We start from the raw sequence: 26,046 nt of genomic DNA, 5'->3' as shown, positions 1-26,046 counted from the left end.
AAATGTCTCATTCAGCTTTAGGTTGTACTGAGCTTCATCCTCGTTTCACTTCTGGTTCCAGAAAAATGAGATGCCGAGGTTCAAATTACCGATTTCCATTACAAAGGTCTACTTGATATGAAATACCTAACCCTATTATGTCATCAAATGAGTTTATTGTTATTGCTCCATTTCATTGTATTCTACTTTTACTCCTCACTCACATTCTTGCCAATAGGTTGTGTCATTGAAGAGTGTTTTCACCACAGGTTGACGAATACGTCACCTGCTCAGCCATCGAGGCCAGTGATTGGAGGCACAGGTTAATGCGGTATTGAGGCAGCCATGATATTAAAAAGTAAATCAAATAGATATATTATATTATCAAATAATTCTTAAATGTAGGAGTCCCAATGCCATGATGATGCCTCTACTCTGTAATGCAAGTCCCAAGGTGAAGAGACAAATGAAAGTTACTGTGAAAAGCTTTTAACTGGTTATGAAACATTCTCTTTCTATACGAGTAAACCAGAACGTTGGTGAAACATATTACAACTATTCTTATATAGTTGTTAAGAATATAAAAATACATACATAGTACCCGATGTCCCTCACATTGTATTTAAGGCCCCGAAGCACCATACATTGTGTCCTTCTATGGCAGTGTGGCCCTGACCAGAGAGAACAGCACATGCACATGCTCACCCACATGCTATGAAACATACTGACATCGCCTCATAAGGAGCACAGACAGGTACAAACTCTTCTTCACCTTGGCCAGAAGATGACACATCCACACAGGGAGTAAAATTAGACACGCTGGGGAATACTAGGCAAGAACTATGCACAACCCCCCCCCCCCCCCTCCACACAGGGAGAATAACTAGGAACCCCTGGCTCTGACCTCACCCTGACCGCAAGTCAAAGAACTTGTTTGTGTAAGCAACAGATAGTTTCAAAGCCTTTTTAGTTTCTATTATGTTAAAGAAACCAGCACCTCCTTAGTAGAAACTGCACAGCTCCTGCTTTTGATGGAGAACAACATACACACACACTGATTATGACGATGGCGAGAAGATCATGACCCAGAGGGTGGGACCACCCTGAGCTCCATCAGAAGGTGTTCAAAGTCTAAACCAGGAACACCTCCATCTGTTTAACCAACCACTGCTGCTGTCGTGAGTCTGAGCTCCACCGATGAGACGGACACAGTTTAAACCGAGTGACGTCATCTATATTATCCAATCACGCTTGCTCTTAAAGATTATAAAGAGTCACGTTCTCCATGAGAACTTTAGTCTGTTATCGAACGATGCTTTTAGCTGACTTCATCCAGTCCCGTGCTGCACGTTAAATATTTTGTTGTCTTCTGACTTTATGTTCTGCCACACTTGAATAAATCCACTTTTTTATTTTATTTTACTTTGCCGTCCCGGTCATCTTTTCCCAACCTTCGACATAGTTATTCTCATTCTTAAGGTGCGTTCACACCAAAAGCGAAGCGATTTTTTGCGTCGCCCAAAACGCGTGAGTTTGCTCGCTCAACCGTTTGCCGTGTTAACACCATAAGCGTCGAGACGCTCCGCGAGGGGCGGGACTTATCTCTGTGTCTCGTCTCTGTAAAGACCGTTATCAACTCCTTCATCCACCACGGAATAACTAACCACTAGTTCTGCTTTATACTTGTTGTGGACATCCCACACACTAACACCCTCGTGTTTGGGTTCATGACATTAATATAATATATATATTAATACATGACATCACCCGTAGGCTCACTCAGCTCGTTCACTTTCACCGATGAAGTTACTGTTACGTCTGAAAAACTTCCGCTTCCAGCGCTACGAGAGCGGAACATCTAAATGCTGTTATGGTGGTCATAACATTATAATATATAATATTTGTTATTGTGTTCATGACATTATTGTCCGTCTTGTTCTGATTCAACAGCGGCGGGACAGCGATGACGCGCGGAGCAACTAGAGAGCTGATGGCCCGAGTTGCGAGATTACCGCCTCAAAGTTGAAATATTTCATCTCTGGGTGAAAATTGCGCCGCTGTAAAAGCGTCGCCCACATCGCATCGCCCGGAAATATATCGCGTTTATCGCAGCCACAAGCGTCTGTACGTTGACTTTTCATAGGATTCGGTCGTGCAAAAAAATCGCTTCGCTTTTGGTCTGAACGCACCTTTAGGCTTTATGGAGGTATTCCAGTGCTTGAAAACCACTTACCACGTTTGGCCAAAAGGGGCTCCAACAGCAACACTATTAGAAGGTTCCTTAACATTGCATCGAAATCCAGAACAATCAATATTGCAAGAACAAGTTACCTGATTCAGTTATCTACTCTTTAGCAGCGTAACTCATTGCTTTTTTCATAGTCTTTTTATTTATTTATAATCATCACTAGAGGACAAAAAGCTCAACCCCTTTCCCTTTTGAAAACAGCAAAAAAGAACAAGAACAAGCATTACAAAATCCATCCGAAGAAGAAAAATCAACAGCTGAAAGGAAAACAGGAACATTAAATGGTACACAACATCCGGGTCAAATGAATCCATCCCCATAGACTAAACGATCTATGAGATCTGACGTCTCAAAAATATATTTATGTACACACTCTGCTGTATTGGTACTGTACAAAATGTGACAACACTTGACACGTTTCCCTGTAGACATGCAAACACCTTACTGACACTGTAAAATTGTTCGTCTTAGGACACCCATTGGCGTTAATAACCACCGCGGTTCATTATTATTATCTTCTTAAATACGAGAATATCCAGAAATAAGGAAAACGTCTCTCGACTTCAAGAAAGCTCTTTAATCTTAGATGAATCTATGAGAGAATGTTACGAGGAAAAAAAAGATTTAATGACGTGTGTTCCTCAAACTGAAAATGACTATGGCCAATATCCATGACCTTCATATAGAATGAATAAGTCAGTCATGATACAGCTCATGTAGTGTTGTTGATATCAAACTGACTGCAACGCTGTGTCTCGAGAACCTGAGTGGACATCGGTTAACATGACACTGCTGATGGATGAAGTACGATTACAGTAAATTGAACCTCATAAGGCCGTGTCCATGTCTACACGAGACCCTCTGCACGATAAAGTGTGACCTAGAAAGACTGTTGTTCATTCAGGGGCGGAGTGTTTCAGCAGGAATAGCACATATTCAGGAATCAGCTTTGCTTTAGCGGTTAACTAGCATTTCCTTTGTGCGAGAACACAACAACCAAAAGGAGAGGTGAGATCCTCCCCCCCCCCCACCGAGTCCTACCACATACGGGACTAACGTGGGCAGAATGAGTGAAGCCAGCGAGGTGGGGGGAAAAAACCATGCACTTGTGGATGACTGCAAAAGAGATTGAGGCCGGTCTTCCGTGCGCTTTGCCAAGAGACGGAGCGTCCCGAAATCGAAATGACTCAATGCTAGAGGGCAGTTCCCGCCTTGAGTCCCGGCCTATGCGAGTGTCACTGTTTGTATCCTTCAGTTATCTTTTCAACACATCTATGCACAGTCACACACTGGAGTTCTCTGTCTCTCTCACACGGCCACACACACACACACACATAGACTTGAGCATGAGCAGCTCGATCCCATTGTTCAAGTCCCGCAAAATACTTGGTCCAAACGTTAAAGGCCTTGACGGATTTTTAGCTAAATTCTTCAAGCTCTGCCAAAGGTCTGGCCCTCAAAAAAAAGCCTCCCGCCTACTCCTCCTCCTCCTCCTCCTCCTCTTCCTCCTCAGGCAGCGGTAGCAGCTCTTCCTTCAGACAATCCCTGTAGAAGCTGGTCAGTGTGGCGTAGAGGTGCTGGCGACTCTGCTGAGACAGGAAGTGGCCCTCATCCGGGTAGATCTGGCGGGTGAAAGGTTAATGTGTAAATTACTGGACAGAGGTCTGCGGACACACAGACTGCATATGTTATCGAGGGAGTCTTGAAAACTGCTGCTGTCTGTATTTACTGATACTAGCCAAAACGGCTCTAATCTAGGCGGCAACCTTTGTTTCTGCCGAGTGAAGCCAGTGTCTTAAAACTTCCGTTCTCTCTACTGGCAATCAGACCACGACTCCTCTGGTTGTATAGAAGTCTATGCTTCATGTGATGAAGCTGCATTCTCTCTCCTGACCACCAGGGGGCGATCAGAACAAGACGGAGGACACACATCGTTGTGGTTTGCGGGCACCCAGAGCTCCTTAATACCTCTTATGAGTACCGGAATCGCAGAGAATGAAACAGGCACGGGTGATGTTATGTATAAATATATATATATATGATATTAATATTATGAACCCAAACAAGGGCGTTAGATGTTCCGCCATCGTAGCTCTGGAAGCTGAAATGTTTTTAGATGTAGTCGGTGAAAGTGACCGAGCTGTGTGAGCCTACGGGTGATGTCATGAACCCAAACACAAGGGCGTTAGATGTTCCTATGTTTGTGGGAGGTCCACAACAAGTATAAAGCAGAACTAGTGGTTATTTCTTCCGTGGTTGATGAAGGACAATATTACTTTTCACGGAGTAAAGCCATGGAGATAAGCCCCGCCCCTCGCGGAGCTTTTGGTGTGAACACGGCAAATGGTCGAGCGAGCAAACTCACGCGAGTAAAGCGTTCCGAAGATTCACAACGCTTTTGGTGTGAACGCGGCATCATTAACGCGGTAAAAAGGATCAAATGATGATGTGGAATTTAAAAGTTGTTGCTTGTGGCGACAAACCCACAGAGACGCACGACGGAACTTTACTGATTGCAAACAGGATGTTTTTGTTCAGTCTCACATTGGTTTTTTTTAACTTTTAAAAGCTACTGTACACTTCGTGCGTAGCACTGGTGAACATAGTCGAGCAATTATTGTGAATGGAGACCAAGACAACGCTTAAAGAAGAGTAAATATGAGATATTAATCAAGTTCATCTTTATGTCACGAGTTGCTTGTTTATAAAACCCGTAAACCATTTCTACCTTCTCTTAATAATCTACTCGGTCGCTGGGCGACCTGGTAGTTCATTGATTAGTTTAATGTACTTATTTTATTAGTCAGGGGTCACGCACAAAGCACATTAGTCTTATAAAAGGAAAAGACGTCGCACACAAGATTTAGCTCCGAGCTCATTTGCATCGGCAGTTGCTGGGCAGAAAGTATTAATCATTCCTCCCCAGCCCCCTTCACACCAATTGTCAGCATATTTTAATAACACCACAATGATGATAGTGTTGGGGTTGCATGTGTAGAACTCAAAATCAGGTAAATAAATTAATTATTAAAATGTATTTTTACCATTAACATTAATAGTTAGCTTTTGTCTGTGCTTATAGACATTGTTATACATTGTTACACTTTTCTCAATATTCAAAGAAAGACAATAAAAGACAATTTGCAAAATGTTCCATTGTCTAATGACCAATGCATGTCAACGTAAGTAGTAGATGTTGTTCAATTGTCTTTGTACATTTGAAAGAAAAGTCTAAAACCATCTCTTGCTTTTGAATTGTATGAAAATAAAATCATTATTTTCAACTCAATTAAAATGTAATGCAGTTATATTGTTATATAAACCACAGGAATCTCGAATTCTCTCATTGTTATACAATCATCCTATTTATCTTAAGTTATGTAGCTCCACATTTCTACCAGAAAATTTGTCAAATATCTCTTTCATTGTTTCCGTTTTCCCATTGAAGGGGTTAACAAAAGACCTTTTATTTGGCCTTCCTGAGTTGCATTGTACGCTTGTTTCTATCCACTCATCAGTTGCTTTAGAAATATTTGTCAAGGCTGCCGCTCGTGTCTTCATTAAATGGCAGCGGATTTCATTCAGCTATGATAAAGTGTTTCTATTGTGTCTCTGGGGTATAACTTCAGTGAACGTCGATATAGGCTGTTCAAATGTTTATCACATGCGTTCTCATTACCAGAAGTTGTATAAGTCCATTTAGTTTCTTTTTCAAAATAACTACTTCAATTTCTATACTTTGACAACTTTCCAATTTGACACCATTTTTCTAATTCTGCCTATTTACACGACTGCAATGTATTTGAGATAAAGCAATCAATGTGGTTGAAGGTTTGGACATTCAGCTATATTTCAATGGATATAAAAACAATATGGCATTAAATGTTTCAGAGGCTCAGAAGTAATTGGACATACTGATATTTTTTAAGTCTTCCAACCATAGTCATCACCAAACCCTGAGTTTCCTCCCTAGAGATGTTTTGCAGGGCTTTACTGCACTACACTTCAGTTGCTTCAGACCTTGCTCTCTTGGGTTGAGATCAGGTGACTGAGTTGACCATTGAAGAATACTCCATTTCTTTGCCTTAAGAAGCTCTTGGGCTGTTTTCACAATGTTAGTTTTGCAGCATTTTGGCTGAATCTGAGTAGATAGTAAAGCCTCATCCTGCTACTTCTATCAGCTGTGACATCATCAATGAACACCAGTGGCCCAGTTCCATTGGCAGCCATACCAGCCCATGCCATAGCACCGCCTACAGCATGTTAACCTGAGGATGTGGTTTGCTTCGGGTCAGGATCCGTTCCTTTTCTTCTCTAAACTTTTCTCTTCCCACCATTCTGGTACAAGTTAATATTGGTTTCATCTTCCAAAGAACCTTCGTGGAAAGCAGATCAGGCGCAGTCAGATGTTTCCTGCCGGAGTCTAATCTGGCCTTCCTGTTCTTCAGTGTTTCCGGTGGTTTGTTGTAAACCTTCTGTATTCAGGTTCATGAAGGCATCTCTTGATAGTAGACTTTGACTTTGAATGTCTGAACTGCTTTATTTATGAAAATTAGCAAAGTATAATACATGTTTGTCATTCCTGTTGCACTCTATATAATTGGGGTCAACTAAGACCTGCTAGTGATGTATTTCTATTTTTTTTTAACATGTTTTATTTAACCTGCACATTAAATTGCACATACATCAGATAAATAAGCAAATAAAACATTCTTTGCAGCTGTTGATTTATTACAATTACAATAGAGAACATTGTAAGCCATTTCAATTTCAGGGATTTTAATTTGATTACACCGAATGCTACCTTTAAAAAAATCTTGACCGTCGTTAGACAGCATTTAACGGAGCGGAGCATTGCGTGTGCTCTGATCGCTCTTTTAATGAAGTATCGATACTAAAAATATGCTAAATCACATCGTGTTTAACGTACGGGTACTTTGTTAGTATCGCTACACCGTGCAGCGTGACAGCAGCAGATGTAGCGGACTAACATTCAAGCTAACCTAACTTCCCAAATGCTGTCGACATCTGAACGCTGATTGGCCGAGACGCGACACGTCCCATCAAAGATGTTTTATTGCGAAGAGCACCACTTCACATTTTCTACGCGTCTCACTGCAATCTCAACGGCAGCGGGCCAGGTGAAAAAAATTATAATCGGAACGCGTCTCTGGTATTGTTCAGGGGGCCGGTCCAAATGTGGAGGTGTAAAGAATATATATTTTAGCTTAGCACAGCCTAGTATTGTTTGCATAAATATTATGTGTAAGATGGAAAACACTGAATGGAAGTTAAAATCTCCAGCAGAGCACTCTGGCGCCTGACTGATCTAAAGAAAGATAACAGTGACACTTGGTGAGGTTTTGTGAGCCCCCCTCCTCCGCACCCACACATTCCGGAGGTGATCACATACAAAGAGCTCTCTATACTCTCAGAGCAGGGGAAGGGAACAGAGACATTTACCTCACCGGACCAATAGATAAGGAAGGGTCCAGATGTGGCCATTATTCTCCTTTAGACACTTGAGGCCCCTCACTGACCCCCTCACTGACCCCTCACTGATCCCCCTCACCGACTCTCTCACACCCTCACACTCGCTCACACACTCACACATGGGAAGAGGCCCCCCGGTGTATGGACGACCTTCTGAGTAGATCCAGGCCTCATCCCTGCACAGATAAGGCCCCGAAGGGAGTCTTCTTTAAAGACAGGAACCGAGTAAATCAACTCTCCTTCTCACACTTTCTTTCACAAACATGTGTACTCATTGGCAGACGAGAAGAACCAATGAAGGAGCGACAGCGATGGAAGCAGAGGAACAAGAACCAATGAGAAGACACCTTCCTCTTTACCTCCTGACCAATCAGAACTGGTCATTACATTACATTACATGTCATTTAGCAGACGCTTTTATCCAAAGCGACTTACAATAAGTGCATTTCAACCTAGAGTACAAACTAAGAACAACAAGAATACAGGAAGTAACATTTCCTCAACATAGTCGAACTACAAAAGTACCATAAGTAAGTGCTATCTAAGTGCCACTGAAGTGCTAATCTGTGTTTTAATCCAGATATAGTCGGAAAAGGTGTGTTTTCAGTCTCCGACGGAAGATGTAGAGACTTTCTGCTGTCCTGATGTCGGTGGGGCTCGTTCCACCACTGAGATCGTACGCCACCGTGTTTCGGACGGGTGGAAACGAGAAGATCAGTTGGGTGTCATCAGCATAGCTATGGTACGAATGACAGAGCCGAGAGAATTTGTGTACAGAGAGGAGGAGGGACCAGGACGGAGCCTTGAGGAACCCCAGTAGTGAGAGGACAAGGATCAGACACAGATCCCTGAGATCCCAATAAAGGGAGAGGAGAGAGGCTGCTCTAGCAGGTGAAGCTGCTCAGAGACAGCAAGGAGGGCGCCGTCTCTGTCAGTGGCCGGCCTTGAACCAGACTGGTGAGGTCAGAAGGTTGTTACTGTGGAATAGGTTGTGGTTGGAAGAAAGGTTGCTGACTGTAGTTTGGTTTCTTCAGGAGGTTTGACTCCTTCACTTCAGAGAGAGTTGGGAAACAGAGAGTTAGAGAGGGCTGTTAATAAGATGGGTGAGGAAGGTCAGAAGGTCAGAGAGGGAGGTGTGGAGAGGGAGAGAGGGAATGGGTCAGGAGTGAGGAGGGAGGGTGAGAGGGGGCGGAGAGGTCAGGGGTGAAAGAGGTAAGAGGAGAAGAGAGGGGGGGAGAAAGAGAACAAGGGGGGATGAAGGATGAAAGGAGGGTGAGAAGAGGGATAGAAGATGTATTTGTAAGGAAAGCGTATGCCTGTAATCTTGTTTGTAAAGACAAAAAGGAAGCGGGTGTGAGGAGGAGGAGGAGGGGGGAGGGAGAAGGAAGAGGGAAAGAAAAAAGAGAGAGAAGGTTTTAGGAGGTTAAGACTGGATTTGAAGAGAAGAGGGAGAGCAGAGAAGCTTGAGAGAGAGAGGATAGAGAAGAAGAGAGGAGAGATGATGAAGAGCCCGCTCGACTTGTTTTTCCTCTCGATGTTTTCTTTCATTGGCTTCCAGGGGGGGCTCTCCTCGCCGCACCGGTGTCCACCAAACCACGGAGCCGAGATTTTTTAAAAGAGGTCTAAAAACAAAGAGACAAAGAGAGGAAGAGGAGAAGGGAGAAGTGAGGGAGAGGAGCAGGGAGAAGGAGTGAGAAGCAGTCAGCAGAGAGGAGGGAGGACAGAGGGGAGGGACAGAGGGTGCAGGAGGACAGGAGGGCAGATGAGTATGTTCAGCAGGTGCAGAGATACAGGTGAGGGGTCAGAGAGAGAGAGCGAGAGAGTGAGAGAGGAAGAGAGAAGGAGAGGTGGAGAGAGAGTCACAGGAGGTTAGAGGTAGAGAGGGTAGAAGAACAAAATGTAGTCAAGGTGGTTGGGTGAGAGAGGAGGGAGGGGAGAGAGGAGGAGAGGGTTAAGGAGAGGTTAAAGGTAAGAGATCATGTCTTTCATGTCGGATGGGACAGTAAAGGAGAAGTTGAAGCGGGGCCGGAGGAGAGAGGAAAGCTGGAAGTCAAAGTCTAGCTCGTCCAGGAAAGAGGAAAAGTGAGAATGACAATGCAGAGAGAACATGGATGAGTGACCGATGAGTAAAAGATGAAAGGATGAAGCTCAAAAGTCAGTGGAGTGGGGGGGTGGTAGGAAGGGGGACCAGGTGAGGGATGGTGAGAATGTGAACCCCGACAGAGACCTGTGGTGTGTGTGGACCAGAGGAAGGAGAAGGAGGAGAGCGAGAGGAGATGGTTGGTCAGGCAGTGATCCTCAGTCAGTGAGAGAGAGCAAAGTCCTGCTCCAGCCCCAGCAATCGGCTGAGATGAGCGTCGGGTGTTGGGTTGGCTGACTGACCAAGCAGGAGGCCTGAGTGGACCAGGTGCTGTGTGTGTGAGAGGAAGGGTAGGGAGGGAGGGGAGGGAGGCACATGAAGGAGTAGTAACAGAGAGAGTACTAGTAGATACACTGGGACATACAGGTATGGAATTCACAAAATAATTCACAAATGAGAACCCCGCGGACTCCAACGGAGACAACGGAAGATGTGTTCCTATGTCTTTGTCCTCCAGTCTTGATTTGTCCTCAGTCTCCCGGTCTCTCGTCACACTGTAGCTACAGCTGGTCGAAAACCCCTGCGGTTAAAACCCCACCAGTTATGAGTTTACCTCAGCCCGGCGTTCCAGCCCCTTGGCTTTTTAGCTTTTTTGGTATCAATAATGACCACAAAATGAAACCAGGACGATGACAAGTCAATGTGTCAAATCCAAAGACACGAACACAACACAACACTCTCACAACACCCAAAACCCAAAAACAGACAGACAGACTAACAATCAGCTTTATAGCAACACATACAACAGTAACTTTATAGATAAAACTAGTTTAAAAAAAGGACTTAAGTAGAAGTAGTAGTCAGTAGTCTCGCCTCACAGGTATGCATGATGATTATGACCGTTATAGCCTCTGCTAAGGCGCGCCTCTGGTCTGAATCTGAATACTCTGGTCGGACTGGGGGGAGGAGGGGCATATGTGTATCTGTATCCTTCCTTTCTGAATAATAAAATAATAGTAAGTAAAGTAAGTCTACTTTGTTTTTTCAGTGAGTACCGTCCAGGTGGTGTGTCGCTGTCCAACTCCAACAAAATGGTAGCAAGAGAATGGTTGTGAAAGCCGGTCCAGAGACCTGAGGAGGACAGCACCTGAGATCCCAGACGGACCACTTGATCTAAGACCCGCTCCAAGAAACTGATCAAACTGCGCGGTGTCCAAATAAGGTAAGACTGAACCTGTTTATTTCAAAATCAGTCAAATTGAACACTTTAAATTTGATCAAGAGTATTGGATGTGAGTATTGGAACTGCCAAATTTTTTGACTTGATCTAAATAAGATAAAGCGTAAAAAGGGAAATCACGATACAGCCTGGCATAAAAAGTCCCCAATAGGAGGCCAGTTTCATTAAGCTGGAAGCCGAGTTCGACGAACAGAACCCGCATTAGAAGTCCTCAAATTTACTGAGGCCGGCCACAAGGCTGGAAGTCGACCCCCCGACGAAGTGAGGGCCGCATAGTGAGTCCTCAAATTTACTGAGGCCGGCCACAAGGCTGGAAGACGACCCCCCGACGAAGTGAGGGCCGCATAGAAGTCCTCAAATTTTCTGAGGCCGGCCACAAGGCTGGAAGTCGACCCCCCGACGAAGTGAGGGCCGCATAGAAGTCCTCAAATTTTCTGAGGCCGGCCACAAGGCTGGAAGAGCAGAGAGCAGAATAACAGAGCAAGAACAGTGACGGAAGAATTCTTTTTGAAGATAACTATTAATTAGTAGAGTGTGCGACCATCTTTTACTTTTTGAAATGATGTTTTAAAGAAATGCATTGTTTTGCCAAATTTTTGATTTTCCTTTAAATTAACTGATTAATTGCCCGGCTAGTTCAGTCGGTAGAGAATGAGACTTTTAATCCCAGGGTTGTAGGTTATTCATTTTTAAATTGATCCTCTTTATTTTATATAGTCATCTATTTTATATTTTTATTATAATTTCCCCTCAGTCTCTCTTAAAGATTTGACCCCTTTCAAGGTATCGGACTGGAGGGGGCCCATGCATGATGTCTACTTGTATCCTTATTTCTGAATAAAATGCTAATAAATGTAAAGTAGAAGTCTACCGCTGTTTTTCCCAGTGAGTACCGTCCAGGTGGTGTGTCGCTGTCCAACTCCAACAGAGGCGGGCCGTAGTTTGGGGACCACTGGTCCAAGGTAAACTCCTCAAAAGTGATCACAACCACTCACTGTGTGAAGCAATTTGCCTTTATTGTGTGTTGATCAAGTTATCTTCTGTCCCTTCGTTTGAAGCATACATTTGAGCTCCGGCATTGGTCTCCCATTATTGATCACTTCACGTTTGGATTGAAAGTCCAGTTTTGAGAAATGTTTGATCGTAACGGTGTTATTTATCGGAGGGCGTGTGTTATCAGAAAACGTTCAGGTTATCGTGTTAACCCATTATTAAACTGAGCATATCGATTTTTAATCCATTATTAAATTTAGCATATAGCTACGCTAGCTTAGCTATAGAATCTTCCATTTTCAGCCCCCTACATTGAGGCAGAGGTTGTGTTTGCCTCCCCTCTTAATGTGGCTTTATGTCAGCTCAGCAAATTCAGCGATTAGTGCCATTTGTTTCATTGTGTAAACCAGCTTTCACTATATAAATAATCTCCATTGCCATCCAATTTAGCTGATGACGTTCAGAGTCAGACCGGTTCAGAGGCTGGTCGTCTGTCTGGGTCACAGGCTACAGCTATCACGGCTTGTACACCTCCTCATATCTTTGTGTTCAGGCATCCTCCACCCCATCTGAGAGTGTTCTCCACGGCTGGAGACACAATAAGTCCTGAGAGATCGCGTATCCTCCCGGAGAAAGCAGACATGCTTATTTTTCTGCACAAAAATTGTTGATGATCCATACAATTGATGGTTGCACACTTGGTATTTGCCACTGCTAGTTTCATTTTTGGCAGCTCAGTTCATATACCCTTTAAAAAAAAGGAAGGAGCACTGTAATTTCTAGGAACATGTTTAAATTAAACAGAATACATTTTATTTAAGTTATGTAAGTTTTATTTTAAGTTCAAGAGGAAAATGTATAAATGTTTTTGGTTATTTAATTTTTTAAAAATGTGTATGTATACATACTGTGTGCAGCATTATAGAAAATTATTGAAAAGAAAATTAATGTAAATAAACCCATTTGTGCTCTTTTTTTCACCCCTTGCCCAATAAGAATCGATAAAAAAATCGATATCGAATCGATAAGCAGGAATCGATAAGGCATCGGAATCGTTAAAATCGTATCAATTCTCATCCCTACTACCAAGTACTGTGTATCGAGTACCGTGTATCGAGCACCGAGTACCGAGTATAGTGTATCGAGTACCGTGCACCGAGTACCGAGTACAGTGTACAGTATACCGAGTACCATGTATCGAGTACCGTGTACCGAGTACGGTGTATCGAGTACCGTGCACCGAGTACCGAGTACAGTGTACAGTATACCGAGTACCATGTATCGAGTACCGTGTACCGAGTACGGTGTATCGAGTACCGTGTACCGAGTACCGTGTTTCTAAAAGACACAATTAATCAAGATTAGAGTTTATGAACAATTACTAAAGCTGTGCAGTCGATGACACGATGCTCCTCGTGCACCAAAGATCCTGGAAGTTTTTACTAGTATTTCAGTTTTTTAGTGTGAATCATTCTGCTCTGATGTTTTATCGCTTTGGTCTTGGTGCAAGCTGTGTGAGCCTCCAGCAGCTTTCCCAAATGAATACATTCCTATATAAATCACTTCATACCGTCAAGGAGAGATCCACAGTTTGGAATAAATCAGAATGATCCTTTGATATTTTAAGTGGATTTCTCCTCCACCAAATTGCCTGAATTTAGATGATCAAGTCCAAACAGTTAAATGACTGCTGTGGAAGATGATCACCCGGTTCTTCACACTCTATCTCTTTGTCTCTCTCCAGCCTGTGATTACTCAAAGCTCTTATAGAAGAACATTCAATTGACTGTGATGGTCTGTGGTGATTATGACACGTCTGGCACCCCAGTAGCAGTGTTTGCACATATTCTGATTTGATACATTTGGACCCTTAAGAATAGTGTTATTTACATGATCTTGTATGTGTGACATTATACAATACATGCTTTAACTTTATCTGGTCACATGACATCTATTGTATTTCTGTCCATCCTCTGTTGCTGAAGGTTTTTGACCTTTTTTCCCCCTAAAAAAGTTTTTTAAAGAATTTTTTGGGAGTTGTTCCTGATCCGATGTGAGGTCAAAGGTCAGGGATGACGTATGTGAACAGATTGTAAAGCCCTCTGAGGGGAGTTTGTAATTTGTGATATCGGGCTGTATAAAATAAACTGAATTGAAATACACGTCTATCACAATTGCATTGTAAAGATCGTCTCTGCGATACACACCTGCATCGAGTAGTTTGCTCCAACTTTCACAAGGTTCTTGACGAGCTCAGCAGTATGCTGGAAGTGGATGTTGGCTGCGAATAAATAAATACAAATGCAACACGTCAGCAAGATTCAGACTGAATCTTTACTGGGAAAAAAATACGAGACAATCATATTGCAGCAGGATGGAAATACTTCAACAAACATGCACTCAACATGCATGGCTCACCAACCACGGTTGTTGTCCTCTGGATATCCCAGCATCAATTTAGATTACCCATCTCCCCTTTTTATATCTTTTGATTAGAAACCATTGGCCTCTTTATGTCCCAGGGTTGCATGCGTCTTTGTGCTCAGAGCCAGACGCAGCCTTTTCATTCGATCTATTTCCTCTTACCGTCTGCAGTGCCGTGCACCAGCATCAGCTTCTGCTCCCGGAGAGCTTGAACGTTCTGCAGCACGCTGGAAAACTACAGGGGGCGGGGGGAATCAGAAGTAGAGGGGAGATAATAATACATTTGTTTATATGCTAACTTAATATTGAATAAAATGCAAGACAAAAAAAGAAGTATGATTCAATTCAATTCAGTTTATTTGTATAGCCCAATTTCACAAATTACAAATTTGTCTCGGAGTGCTTTACAATCTGTACACATAGACATCCCTGCCCCAAAACCTCACATCGGACCAGGAAAAACTCCCAAATAACCCTTCAGGGGGAAAAAAGGGAAGAAACCTTCAGGAGAGCAACAGAGGAGGATCCCTCTCCAGGATGGACAGATGCAATAGATGTAATGTGTACAGAAGGACAGATTTAGAGTTAAAATACATTCAATGAATATGACAGAATGTATGAATAGTTCATAGTAGGCATATTCCACGATGGAGACCTCCACGATCCATCAGGCAGATGGCGGTGGGGAGGAGGAGTGGGCGGAATCTCAACAGTGGGCGGAGTCTCAACAGGACAGTGGCGTAGTCAGGAGCAGGAATTCCACGACCCAGACCTCGATGATCCATCAGGCAGATAGGATCTATGCCGTCTCATAGGGTCCGATGACCCCATGAGACGTGAAGTCAAAAGGACTCCGGCGAGAAAGCAGAGTTAGTAACGTGTGATTGAGACATGAAAATTCATCCTTAAGGAGACAAAAAGAGAGGAGATAGGTACTCAGTGCATCCTAAACGTCCCCGGCAGCTATAAGCCTATAGCAGCATATCAAGGGGCTGGACCAGGGCAAACCTGATTCAGCCCTAACTATAAGCTCTGTCAAAGAGGAAAGTCTTAAGTCTACTCTTAAACGAGGTGACTGTGTCTGCCTCCCGGACTGAAATTGGAAGCTGGTTCCATAAAAGAGGAGCTTGATAACTAAAGGCTCTGGCTCCCATTCTACTTTTTAAGACTCTAGGAACTACAAGTAGTCCCGCATTTAGTGAGCGTAGCTCTCTAGTGGGGCAATATGGTACTACAAGCTCCTTAAGATAAGATGGTGTATCACCAATCAAGGCTTTGTACGTTAAGAGAAGAATTGTAAAAGTGATTCTTGATTTTACTGGGAGCCAGTGCAGAGCAGCTAGTGCAGGAGTGATGTGATCTCTGTTCTTAGTTTTAGTGAGAACACGAGCTGCAGCATTCTGGATCAACTGGAGGGACCTAAGAGATTTATTAGAGCAGCCTGATAATAAGGAGTTGCAGTAATCCAGTCTAGAAGTAACGAACGCGTGAACCAATTTTTCTGCATCTTTTTGAGACAAGATGTGCCTGATTTTTGAAAGATTACGTAGATGAAAGAATGCAGTCCTTGAGATTTGCTTTACGTGGAGTTAAAGGACAAGTCCCGATCAAAGATAACGCCAAGATTCTTTACAGTGGTGTTGGATGCTAGGGCAATGCCGTCTACAGAAACCACATCACCAGATAATTGATCTCTCAGGTGCTCAGGGCCGATTAAAATTACTTCGGTTTTGTCTGAGTTTAACATCAAGAAGTTGCAGGTCATCCATGTTTTTATGTCTTTAAGACATGCTTGAATTTTACCGAGTTGGTTGCTCTCCTCTGGTTTTATCGATAAATATAGTTGAGTATCATCTGCATAACAATGAAAGTTTATGGAGTGTTTCCTGATAATATTGCCCAAAGGAAGCATGTATAAGGTAAATAAAATTGGTCCAAGCACAGAACCTTGTGGAACTCCGTGATTAACGTTGGTGGTTATCGAGGCGTCATCGTTTACAAATACAAACTGAGATCGATCTGATAAATAGGATTTAAACCAAATTAGTGCCGTGCCTGAAATGCCAATCGACTGCTCCAGTCTCTGTAACAGGATGTCATGGTCAATGGTGTCGAATGCAGCACTAAGGTCTAAGAAGACCAGGACAGAGAGGAGTCCTTTATCTACTGCCATTAAGAGGTCATTTGTAATTTTCACCAGTGCTGTCTCGGTGCTGTGGTGTTTTCTAAATCCTGATTGAAATTTCTCAAATAAACTATTATGATGTAGAAAGTCGCACAACTGATTTGCGACCACTTTCTCAAGGATCTTGGAGAGGAAGGGGAGGTTAGAGATCGGTCTGTAGTTAGCCAACACCTCTGGATCCAGAGTGGGCTTCTTCAGGAGAGGTTTAATAACAGCCACTTTGAAGGAGTGTGGTACGTGGCCTGTTAGCAGAGACACATTGATAATATCTAATAGAGAGCCGCCAATTAAAGGCAAAACGTCTTTAAGCAGCCTCGTCGGGATGGGGTCCAAGAGACAGGTAGACGTGTTCGAAGTAGAAACCGTTGAAGATAATTGGTCACGGTTGATGGGAGAAAAGCCCTCCAAATATACACCAGGGCATACAGCGGTTTCCAAGGCCATTCCACTTGAGGACAGATTGGCACTGGTAATGGGCAAGAGAATATTAATCTTGTCCCTAATAGTTACAATCTTTTCATTAAAGAAGTTCAGAAAGTCATTACCACTGAGGTTTATAGGAATGCTCGGCTCCACAGAGCTGTGACTCTCTGTCAGCCTGGCTACAGTGCTAAAGAGAAACCTGGGGTTGTTCTTATTTTTTTCTATTACTGATGAGTAATAGGCTGCTCTGGCATTACGGAGGGCCTTCTTATAAGTTTTAAGACTATCTCGCCAAACTAAGCGGGATTCTTCGAGTTTAGTTGAACGCCATATGCGTTCAAGCTTTCGTGATGTTTGCTTCAGTTTGCGGGTCTGAGGGTTATACCAGGGAGCAAACCTCCTCTTCCTCACTGTCTTCTTCTTCTGAGGGGCTATCGAGTCCAGTGTCATTCTCAGAGAGCCTGTGGCACTGTCAACAAGATGATCAATCTGGGACGGACTAAAGTTAGACCAGGAGTCCTCTGTTATATTGAGACGTGGTATCGAATCAAATACAGAAGGAATCGCTTTAAATTTAGCTACAGCACTGTCAGTTAGACATCTGGTGTAGAAACTTTTGACTAACGGAGTACACTCCGTAGTATAAATTCAAAAGTTATGAGGTTGTGGTCTGACAGAAGAGGATTCTGTGGGAAGACGTTCAAATGCTCAATGTCAACGCCATAAGTAAGAACAAGATCAAGCGTGTGGCCAAAGCTGTGAGTGGGTTTCTGTACTCTCTGATAGAAGCCAATCGAGTCCAACAAGGAGATGAATGCAGCACTAAGGCAATCATTATCAACATCCACATGGATATTAAAATCTCCAACAATAATAACTTTATCAGTTTTAAGAACCAAACTTGATATAAATTCTGAGAATTCAGATATAAACTCTGAATATGGACCTGGTGGGCGGTACAGAATCACAAATCGAATTGGCTGTAGTGTTTTCCAGGTTGGATGTGAAAGACTAAGAACAAGGCTTTCAAATGAGGTGTAGTGTAATTTTGGTTGAGGATTAATTAATAGGCTCGATTCAAAGATGGCTGCTACTCCACCTCCTCGACCGGTGCCTCGAGGAATGTGAGTATTAATATGACTTGGAGGAGTCGATTCATTTAGGCAGACATATTCTTCATGGCTCAGCCAGGTTTCAGTTAGGCAACATAAATCAATGTGATTATCTGATATTAAATCATTTAGTAACACAGCTTTAGATGACAGAGATCGAATATTTAGGAGACCACATTTAATAGACCTGTTTTGTTGCACTGCTGAAATAATGGTGTTAACTTGTATAAGGTTATTGTGTACGACTCCTCTTCTGCTTACTTTTGATTTATTTAATTGAAGTGGCCGTGGGACAGACACAGTCTCTACTCTAAAGTCATGGGTGGGTAACTGCTCGAATGGAAGAGTAGAGAAGGGTGTTAAACTACAACTCTGCTCCCGGTTCCTGATCTGAACCCTGGGTTGTCATGGATTAAGTCCGGTGATCAACTTGGTCATATTCGCAGAAATGAGACGCGCTCCGTCCAACGTGGGATGGATGCCGTCTCTCCTCATCAGATCAGGCTTTCCCCAGAAAGTCTTCCAGTTGTCTACGTAGCCCACATTATTCGCTGGGCACCACCTCGACAGCCAGCGGTTGAAAGACGACATTCGGCTATACAATTCGTCTGTCTGCAAATTTGGGAGAGGGCCAGAGAAAATTACGGTGTCCGACAACGTCTTGGCATAAGCACACACCGATTCCACATTAATTTTAGTGACTTCCGACCGACGGGCTCGGGCGTCATTACCACCGGCGTGTATTACAATCTGACTGTATCTCCGCTTGTCCTTAGCCAGCAGCTTCAAACAAGACTCCACGTCGCCCGCTCTGGCCCCCGGGAGGCACACGACTCTGGTCCGCGGCTTCGCTATTTTCACGTTCCTGACTATAGAGCTCCCGATAACCAGGGTGTGTTCCTCAGCGGGTGTGTCGCTGAGCAGGGAAAACTGGTTCGAAACGTGAAGTGGTTGGTGCACAGCGGGCTTCTGTGTAGACTTACTACTCCTGCGAACAGTTACCCAACCACCCGGCTGCACGGTTACCGCCGGAACAGCTATCAGCTGACTGTAGCTCAGCGCCGACTACGGGAGAGGGCGGGCTAACTAGCATAGCTGTCTGAGCTTCGATAGCGCGGAGCCGTGCATCTAACCCACTTAGACCTGCCTCCAACCTAGCAAATAAACTACACTTGTTGCATGTATCGTTATCATTAAGGGAGGCAGAGGGATAACTATACATGAGACACACTGAGCAAGAGGGAGCGGGAGGGAGAGAAGAAGAAGTCATGCTCGCTGCTGAGCTGGCAACCAGAGCTTACCGGAAGAGTGAGATGATGCGTTCATGTCACGTTAAAGACATTGTGGTACGATTGCATCCTGCCCTGATGACATGTCACCTACAGACACAGTTATTCAATCCAATTAGAGATCTTCCATTGATAAAGTGGCTCCCGTTGACATTATTTTGTCTACGCTTGGAACAGCACGGTTTGCAAAAAATTGTGAGAAAACAAACAAACTGTAAGCAGTGGATTTCTTGTTGGGGAGAGATTTGTTGGTTGGTTGTTTACAACATTCTCAGGGGGGAAAAAAACATCCCTTTTGTTCTCCCTCCCTCTTTCCTATCGCTGTGATATGGAGACATGGAAACATCTCGTCTGAGCAGGAATCCAGAGAAAAGCCGGGGAACACTTCTATTTTTTTACGGCGGCTTATAAAGAACATGTGGTGAGACACGGCCGATGCTCAGTTACTAAAGAGAGACGAGTGACAACGTCCCATGGAGCATTGCATTGTTATACATAATCCTCCTCGATTGTGTGTGTGTTTGTGTGTGTGTGTGTGGGGGGGGGGGGGGGAGGGTAGGGGACACACTCAACAAGTAGCCTGGATGAATTGAAAATAAAACAGTGGCAAGAATGATGTAAATACATTTGTTATTTTAGGTTCAATGTGGAGGATGATGATTTATGTTTGATTGATGTCCGTGTTTTTTTGTCCTTGTCTGATTGTTAATATAGTTGGTTATTATTGTAGTGTCATTTTTATTTATTTGTTGTTTTTTGCGATCTGGTGATGCGTAACTTGTGAAAACTTAAATTAAATCAATTGAAAGAAAGACAGAACATGTGGGGCATGGCGGCACGCACCTCATATCTGCTGTCATCCCGTAGCGGCAAGCCGAGGTACCTCTCGGAGAACGCCGATGCTGCAAAACGAGAAGTGAGAGAGTCTTAAGGGGGGCGGGGCACCGAGACCCGAATGAAAGGGTTGGATACCTGTGAGTCCTCATAGTCCACATGACACCTGTGAGTCCTCATAGTCCACATGACACCTGTGAATCCTCATAGTCCACACAACACCTGTGAGTCCTCATAGTCCACATGACACCTGTGAGTCCTCATAGTCCACATGACACCTGTGAGTCCTCATAGTCCACACAACACCTGTGAGTCCTCATAGTCCACATGACACCTGTGAGTCCTCATAGTCCACACAACACCTGTGAGTCCTCATAGTCCACACAACACCTGTGAGTCCTCATAGTCCACATGACATCTGTGAGTCCTCATAGTCCACATGACACCTGTGAGTCCTCATAGTCCACATGACACCTGTGAGTCCTCATAGTCCACACAACACCTGTGAGTCCTCATAGTCCACATGACACCTGTGAGTCCTCAGAGTCCACATGACACCTGTGAATCCTCATAGTCCACAAGACACCTGTGAGTCCTCATAGTCCATATGACACCTCTGAGTCCTCATAGTCCACACAACACCTGTGAGTCCTCATAGTCCACACGACACCTGTGAGTCCTCATAGTCCACAAGACACCTGTGAGTCCTCATAGTCCACATGACACCTGTGAGTCCTCATAGTCCACACAACACCTGTGAGTCCTCATAGTCCACATGACACCTGTGAGTCCTCATAGTCCACATGACACCTGTGAGTCCTCATAGTCCATATGACACCTCTGAGTCCTCATAGTCCACACAACACCTGTGAGTCCTCATAGTCCACACAACACCTGTGAGTCCTCATAGTCCACATGACACCTGTGAGTCCTCATAGTCTGTAATACTGATGGTAAGATGTGTTATGGTTCTATGGGTTGACTCGGGTATTGCTTTTGGGACGTAGGTTTCCTTTCAGAAGCAGCTGTTGCCAGGCGGAAGAAGCTTTTATTTTGAAGCCACGAGAGGACAGGAAACAAAACCCAAGACTGTGACAAACATTTTTCTTCCTGACACTTGGGTTGAATAAATGAAGCGTGAATTCAACATGATGGTGGACTCGTGGAGGGACCCTGAACTCACCGTAGAGCTTCCAGTCCGTCACCGGTGACATGGCACACGCACATTTGAAGAGGCTGTCAGTGGACTTGAGCATCATTAGTGTGACGTACGCTCCATAACCCTGAGCAGACAGACGGAAAACACATGTCACAAACAAGCATTTTAAAAATGCATAAGTTATATACTGTCATAAACAGATGTACAAAGTCTTCAACCACCTTCAACACAGGCTCACCTTTCCAAACACTGCTATCCGTGTCCGATCAATATATGGCAACTTCATCATGAATCTGGAGGAAAAAGTTAGTCATTGATTTAATTATATTACCTGTTATGTATGTATTTTTTTCAGTTTACTGTATGGTTGCACTCAAAACTATACAAGTTGTGCAAAGTAATGAGCAAATATAGTTAGATGAGAGAAGTAAAAAAAAAAAAATGGTTGCTGTAATATCTGTGGCATATAATATATAATATCTCTTTGAGCTGTTTCTTGAGGTTAGCGGAATAAAAAAAAAGAAGTTATTTGTTTAAAAACCCCCAGAAAAAAACACATTACACTTAAGTGTATGTAAAAAAGCAAAACATTACACTTAAAAAAAAATAGATTACACTTAAAAACCATTACACTTAAGCTCTCCAGTGATCATGTGATTGATCACGTGGATAGTGTGAGGAATAGCCAATCACACACCAGGTTTCACCCCCCTATGTCAGTTTAATATATTTTAAGCAAATGCATTGGTCTGAAATATTGAGCAATTAACAAATCAAATTAACGATGTGTCCGTGTCAAACAAAAGGAAATTGACGGGAAAATGAAAAGAAAGCCCAGCTGGAGAAACACTTCCTGTTGGTAGACGAAGGACATCGGAGCAAAAGGAAAACACTCAACACAAAGTGGAATATAATACCGCGTTGACAAGTGCAGACAGTTAAGATGCATGAAAAGAGATCCCAAACAAATGCAACGGCGGCTTTATTCCTCTTGTTTGCACTTCCGAGGAATGAAAAAATAAAATGAAGCTGTGTAAATTCCAATCAAAAGTGTGTATGGAGCAGCAGCTGCAACTGGTATCCGTAGTAACTGTTCATCCGCCAGTGCAATCACGCTCAAAGTTCATCACAAGTGACATTTGTGAAGCTATTCTCCAAGGGATTTGCATGTTGTTGTTAGAGAGGAAGTCATTCAGTTTGTCCTTTTTGAAAGTAAAACCGGGTTTAAAGTTTGTTACGTTACAATGCGTTCCAGATCTATTCTGCATTAATGACTGTTTTATGATATGTATCATAATGTTGTTGTGATGCGTTCAAATGCAATCTTGGAAAATGACGAGAAAACCTGAGGCGGATCATCAAGGGTTAATAATATGTTTACATTAAACAGTATGAAAACATTAATAATGGAGCGTGGGTTGAAGTGCATTGGGTTCTAGGTTGTGTATTAAGCCACGTTGATGGGCTAGCGTGATGTTGATAACCCCAAATGGCTCCCAGTAGCTGTGTCTACGGCGTGTGGATGAGTTTGAGATCAAACGTACTCCACCGCTGCGATCTGGTCCTGAACGTCCACAGTTCCCAGTCTCTGGTGGAGCTCGTGCAGGACCCTCTGACCCTGGAAGCCGCTGCCCCGGCCGTCCAGACGGGCCACCAGGACGTCGTCCGAGCTGACCAGCACCGTGTCCCAGCTGAGAGAGAAGCGGTCCGTCACAGCCTGACCACCGGGGGCGCTGTCACTGAACAGGGTGCAGGACACGAAAGATCAACAAAAACTCAAGAGAAACCCGACGAGTGAAATCAAACAGCTGGAGCGGAGAGCGATCGCTCCAGAAGCTCTAGGTGAGTTTGATGGAGATTGGTTTGCGGGCTCACAGCAGCAGCTGGTCTCCATGAATAACTTAACTCATGATTGCCTCGTGACTTTAATTTCAAAGCTCATTTTACTTCTTGTTAACAAATCACAACCAACACGTAATTGGTCCGTCTCTCAATGATCTCTCATCCCTGCACATTGGTTCCTTCTGACCACATAAATCCTCACAAACTGCCCACAAACGTATTATTTCATTTTGTAATAAAAAGCTCAAATCCAAAAACATCCAGGCACCAAAGTTTTGAGTAACTGGAACACACAAAAAAGGAGGAAGTGGTTAGTTGTCTATTTGTTTGGCACTTTCTGCTGCGGATGAATACACATTTAGTCCTACAATGACACTGAAGAACAAGAAGAAGAAGAAGAAGGAAGAAGAAGGAAGACAAAGAACAAGAAGAAAGAAGAATGACAAAGAAGAACAAGATGAAGAATAAGGAAAAAGAACAAGAAGAACCAGAAGAAGAACAAGAAAAAGAAGAAAAAGAAGAAGGAAGTAGAAGAAGAACAAGAAGAATGAATAACAATAACAAGAAGGAAGAAGAAGAAGAAGGAAGAAGAAGAAAAAGAACAGGAAGAAGAACAAGAAGAAGGGAGAACAAGGAAGAACAAGAAAAAGAAGAAGAAGAAGAAGGCATAAGGAAGAAGTAGAAGAAGAAGAAGAAGGCATAAGGAAGAAGTAGAAGAAGAAGAAGAAGGAATAAGGAAGAAGTAGTCGTATCTGCTCTCCCCTCAACTGACTGCTTCTCACTCATGCATCCTAACTCTGCCGCAGACACTCTCCTCTCTTCCCTGTCTTCATCTCTTGATTCTCTTTGTCCTTTTAAGACACGACCGGTTCGGAAATCCTCTCCTCTCCGTGGTTGTCTGACTTGGTGCGCGCCGAGAGAGCCACCCTGCGAGCGGCGGAAAGAAAATGGCGCAAATCGAATCAAGCGGAAGACTTGCTCTTCTATCAATCTCTCCTCTCCTCCTTCTCTTCCTCTATCTCTGCAGCCAAAAGCTCGTTCTACCTGACCAAAATTCAGTCTTCCTTCTCTAACCCCAAAAAACTCTTCTCTATCTTTTCCAACCTCCTTGATCCCCCCTGTCCCCCTACTCCTTCCACCCTTTTGCCGAGCCACTTTGTCGACTACTTTACAAACAAGATAGACGACATACGCTCCTCCTTTACTAATCCATCTTCTATCACCTCACCAACACTAACTTCTTCATCCCCCTCTCTTTCCTCTTTCACCCCCTTGTCTCCCAATCAAGTTCTTAGCTTGGTGACCTCCGCCCGACCGACCACCTGCGCCCTTGACCCCGTCCCGTCTCCCATTCTCCAGGCTATTGCTCCTGACCTTCTGACCTTTCTCACCCATCTTATTAACAGCTCCCTCTCAACTGGCTGTTTCCCTAACTCTCTGAAGGAGGCGAGAGTCAACCCTCTCCTGAAGAAACCCACGCTCGACCCGTCTGAAATCAGCAACTACAGACCGGTCTCTCTTCTTCCTTTTCTCTCCAAAACTCTGGAGCGAGCTATCTTGAGCCAAGTGTCCTCCTATCTCCACAGTAACAGCCTTCTTGACCCTCACCAGTCTGGATTCAAGGCCGGCCACTCAACAGAGACTGTCCTCCTTGCTCTCTCTGAGCAGCTTCACACTGCTAGAGCAGCCTCTCTCTCCTCTGTCCTTATCCTTCTCGACCTTTCTGCAGCATTTGACACCGTGAACCACCAGATCCTGATCTCTTCTCTTCAGGATCTGGGGATCTCAGGCACTGCACTCGCTCTGTTCTCTTCCTACCTTAAAGACCGCACCTACCGGGTAACTTGGAGAGGATCTGTGTCTGATCCTTGTCCTCTCACTACTGGGGTTCCTCAAGGCTCCGTCCTGGGTCCCCTCCTCTTCTCTCTGTACACAAATTCTCTCGGCTCTGTCATTCGTTCGCATGGCTTCTCCTACCATAGCTATGCTGACGACACCCAACTGATCTTCTCGTTTCCACCGTCCGAAACACAGGTGGCGGCACGAATCTCTGCCTGTCTGACTGACATCTCTCAGTGGATGTCTGCTCACCATCTGAAAATCAACCCTGACAAGACCGAGCTACTATTCCTTCCAGGGAAAGGCTCCCCCACCCACGACCTGACTATCAACTTCAACAGCTCTGTGTTGGCCCCTACCCTGACTGCCAGGAACCTCGGGGTGACACTCGACAGTCAACTCTCCCTGATGGCCAACATCACTGCGACGACGCGTTCCTGTAGGTACATGCTGCACAACATCAGGAGAATACGTCCTCTTCTTACTCAGAAGGCGGCGCAGGTTCTGATCCAGGCTCTGGTCATTTCACGCCTTGACTACTGCAACTCCCTCCTGGCTGGTCTACCCGCTAAGGCCATCCGACCTCTGCAGCTCGTCCAGAATGCAGCAGCTCGACTGGTCTTCAGCCTCCCGAAATTCACCCACACCACTCCGCTCCTCCGCGCTCTCCACTGGTTACCGGTGGCTGCTCGCATCCGCTTCAAAACACTGGTCCTGGCGTACCGTGCTCTAGACGGATCGGGCCCCGTCTACATCCGGGATATGGTCACACCGTACACCCCGGCACGTTCGCTCCGCTCGGCAACAGCCAACCGACTTGTGACTCCTGCACCTCGAGCTCATCACTCTACATCCAGACTGTTTGCTGTCCTGGCTCCTCAGTGGTGGAACGAGCTCCCCACTGAC

At 44.3% G+C, this 26,046-nt stretch overlaps 1 protein-coding gene across 2 annotated transcripts in view; it reads right to left on the bottom strand.

Moving 5' to 3' along the window:
* Positions 1-2,784: 2,784 nt before the first annotated feature.
* The window catches only part of LOC130208247 (inactive dipeptidyl peptidase 10-like), a 155,689-nt gene continuing 132,427 nt past the window's right edge, over positions 2,785-26,046 (bottom strand). The window contains exons 20-26 of one of the 2 annotated variants that reach the window (XM_056437272.1): positions 23,004-23,198; positions 21,698-21,752; positions 21,484-21,583; positions 20,310-20,368; positions 14,620-14,692; positions 14,241-14,314; positions 2,785-3,849 (exon numbers count right to left, since the gene is read on the bottom strand). In XM_056437272.1, coding sequence (XP_056293247.1) covers positions 3,703-3,849; positions 14,241-14,314; positions 14,620-14,692; positions 20,310-20,368; positions 21,484-21,583; positions 21,698-21,752; positions 23,004-23,198 — 703 coding nt within the window. In that variant the 3' untranslated portion in view covers positions 2,785-3,702. The remainder of the gene's footprint in view (positions 3,850-14,240; positions 14,315-14,619; positions 14,693-20,309; positions 20,369-21,483; positions 21,584-21,697; positions 21,753-23,003; positions 23,199-26,046) is intronic. The other variant, XM_056437281.1, reaches the window with a different exon arrangement.

The sequence above is a fragment of the Pseudoliparis swirei genome, chromosome 2, assembly GCF_029220125.1.
Source record: "Pseudoliparis swirei isolate HS2019 ecotype Mariana Trench chromosome 2, NWPU_hadal_v1, whole genome shotgun sequence".
Taxonomy (NCBI): domain Eukaryota; kingdom Metazoa; phylum Chordata; class Actinopteri; order Perciformes; family Liparidae; genus Pseudoliparis; species Pseudoliparis swirei.
This window is presented reverse-complemented; position numbering and strand designations above follow the sequence as displayed.